This window comes from Sinocyclocheilus rhinocerous, unplaced genomic scaffold (genome assembly GCF_001515625.1).
Source record: "Sinocyclocheilus rhinocerous isolate Xijiao unplaced genomic scaffold, SAMN03320098_v1.1 C36988755, whole genome shotgun sequence".
NCBI classification, from domain to species: domain Eukaryota; kingdom Metazoa; phylum Chordata; class Actinopteri; order Cypriniformes; family Cyprinidae; genus Sinocyclocheilus; species Sinocyclocheilus rhinocerous.
Genome location: NW_015787129.1, coordinates 1 through 3,330, shown reverse-complemented (window position 1 = coordinate 3,330; position 3,330 = coordinate 1). Strand labels below are relative to the sequence as shown.

The 3,330-nt window shown below is 35.9% G+C and overlaps 1 protein-coding gene across 1 annotated transcript; it reads right to left on the bottom strand.

Annotated features, from left to right (window-relative positions):
- Positions 1-601: 601 nt before the first annotated feature.
- On the bottom strand, positions 602-3,205 carry LOC107736796 (probable phospholipid-transporting ATPase IM; the record flags this gene model as incomplete). Its single annotated transcript, XM_016548145.1, has 6 exons — positions 3,073-3,205; positions 2,857-2,930; positions 2,104-2,186; positions 1,795-1,853; positions 1,358-1,471; positions 602-700 (listed from the first exon to the last, which is right to left on the bottom strand). Coding segments are annotated over exons 3-6 (315 nt in total), but the record flags the coding sequence as incomplete, so codon positions are not given.
- Between the last annotated feature and the right edge of the window lie 125 nt (positions 3,206-3,330).

The window sequence follows — 3,330 nt, the reverse complement described above, 5'->3', positions numbered from 1 at the left end:
TATAAACATTGGCTACCAGAAATCACTTACTCTGCCTTTAACTAAATGTCAGTTTATTTCCATGAGCATGGGAAACCCAGAGTCAGCTCTGTTTGGGATCTGGCAGAAAGTCTGGAGGTCCTCTGGATCACATTGGGACAAAAGAAATGACTGGTGGGGCAACGCTATCCAGTACTACGTGGTATAAAATAATCAACAAAATGTTGCAAACCTGCGTGACTTTCTTTCTACTGCGAAATACTGTTTTCTAATGTTGGTAGCTAAACAGTTTTTGTTCCCATTGACTTCTATAGCTTGGACAAACAATACAATGGAAGTCAGTGGGATCAAAACTGCTTTGTTATGAACGATCAACATTCAATATGTCTTCTTTTGTGTTTAGCAGAGGAAAGAAACTCAACAACATGAGGGCGAGGAAATGTTGACAGAATTGTCTTTTTTGGGTGGACTATCCCTTTAAAGGAATAATTTGGCAAAAACAGTCTAATCGCAGTCAGATCTTGCCGTTTTCTCTCAGGAGGGGAAAAAGAAAGAAATACGAACAAAGAATGAATAGATCTTCAGTTTGTTGTATATAGTCACATGTGATGTGTGTACTTACAATATCATCAATGGCATCTTTGGCTGCAGTCACTGTTAATACTAAGACTAGAGGGACGACAGTGGTGAACCAGGACAGAGAAGAAATAGCAGGAATAACCTACGAAACAGAAAATGTTAATGTGCTTTGAATGTGGGAACATGATATTAAAGTAATGGCAACAACATACACGTAGTTACTGTATTGTGAGCCAGAGACGTTGCACATATATGAATGTGAGAAGTCGTATATGACTGCGTGAGCTTAAGAAAAATATATTTATGATATGATTATTGTCAGTTGTTGATCATGTAATTTTTAATTGTTACAGTCTCTCCATTCATTTACTAGTGTCTATGGTCGCTGTACTTGCATGAATGGAAAGAGCTGCCCATGATGAGTAACAAAAATGGCTGATGTCAACTGACTTGCCTCAAAGTCAAGGCTAGTAAAGAGCGAGTAAATGAAGTTACAGGGTCATGAGACGGTCATTATTGTGCAAGAATCCAGTCATTTAGAATGTGTGGGGTGTAGGCTTGATACGGGAAGTCAGGGTCACAAACCCATTCTTCACAATATGCATGACTAAACTAAATATGTCAAACTGAGGAAACATCCTGAAAGAATTTCACTTCCTTTGAATTGGACAGAATTTGTATTCAAATCCCTATTCATCCATTTATTTATTTTATAGGTACTAATGGAAACATATTATGAACATATCAGTCTTGCAAACTGTTGCCAGTGCTTCACTCAGTAAACTTGGATATTACACACCTGTAGGATGAGCAAGAAGAGGAAGTAGGCATTAGCGATCCTCTGGAACTGCTCAAACAAGTTGAGAGGCAGAAAAGTGAAGGGGTTGTATTTGGAGGTCTTGATGGAATTGGTCTTCAAGAAGAAAAGATGAAAGATGGTTCAATAGTGTTGTTCAGATATCATGATTCATGTGGTGATGTGGTTTGTCTAAAGATTACACATGCTGGAAGTCATTTCCCAATATAAGTAATACGTGATGAAAGACGATGACAAATAACAAGTGTTTTTTTAATAGAAAGGTATCTAAAAGTAACTGCAATCTGTTAGGAGGAAACTGTTTGGTGGATATAATGTCATGATGACACCTACGGTATGTCATCAGACAAAACATAAAATGTTCATTTTTGTAGGTTTGAATTAGTGATTTTCTGTCAATTTTCTGATTTTATACTCACAGCGTATTTGAATGATGAGTTATATTCTCTGTCATTTGCTCTGATTTTCCTCTCCACCTCTAGAAGAAAATATAGAGAGAAATTGTATATACTCTTTACAAATGTTAGGTTTGGTTAGGTTAGGCAAGTTGATGAGCCAAAGTGTTTGTCAGGATGCTCAAACAAACACATTTCAACAGCACCACAGCATTTAAACTTTTGGGGAAATCAACCAATGAATACATCACAACGATGACAATTTACTTTTGAGTGATGAAAGACTTTGGTTTGATAGTGTTCTGATGTCAGAGCTGTATGTCGTGCATGTACCTTTTTCTTTCTTCCTTGTACAGTCTAAGCCAAAGAATGACATGGCTTCCTTTCTTCCTTTTCAAGGATTAATCATAATTTCTCTGAAAAAAAAAAAAGAACAAAACACTTGTCTGGGAGTTGTTTTCCTTTCAGGAAGAGTGTGTAAACTGCTTAATGATGACGGTGATTCAAAATGATCTTTAAGCACTTTTTGTTTGTACAAAAGCACCAATACATCCTGAGTTTTTAATGGATAAACGCAACTGTGGCACACCATGTATGCAAACAAACAGACATGAACACACTAATACACAAGCGTTCAAATGTTTAGGGTCAGTAAGATTATTTTTCAAAATAAATTCATTCTTTTTATAAAAAAGGGACAGTAAAGACAAAAACTGGCATACTGGCATAAAGGCTGCTGAAAATTCAGCTTTGCCATCACAGAAATAAATTCTATTTTAAAATAAATTGAAATAGAAAAGTTATTTTAAATTGTAAGAATATTCACAATATTACTATTTATACTGTATCAGAAATAAACGTAGCCTTACTGAACATAAAAGAACATTTGAAAAATCTTACAGACCCCAAACGTTTAAAAGGAGGTATATTTGCACATTTACACACCACACACACATTTCAAGCTGAGGAAAAAGCACTTATGAAACCCGCCCATTGGACAATTCCAGAGTGACTTCAGCACAAGAGTTAATTATAGAAACCACATGTGTGTGTGTGTGTGTTTAAGAATGTGTGTTTTAAACATACAGCACACATGCTAGAGCACCTCTGGAAGGGCTGTTTTCCACTGCGGCCACAGCTTGGTTATGCTATCCACATCACTGGAAAAAAACTAGTCATTATGAAAACCTAAAATAAACATTTAAGGGGTTACAAATCAGTACATGTCCTACTCAAGTTTAATTGGAAGCCTTAAAGGGATATAGCTACCCAAAAGTGTGAATTCTGTCATCATTTACTCACATGAATGCAGTTTGAAACCTGGGTGACTTGATGACTTGAGATTCATGGAGCATAAAAGGAGATATTTAACTGAATGTTCAAGCTGCTCACTTCCATTCAGTGCTAGCAGACAGCATTGAATAGACCAGATAAAGCACTGTAAATGTATCCTAAAAGTAAGCCATATGACAATTATTTGAGAACTATGTCAGAAAAGAGAAAAAGTAAATAATTATTCTAATTTTGTACATTTCTTCATAAAAAGCCATCATATAACTA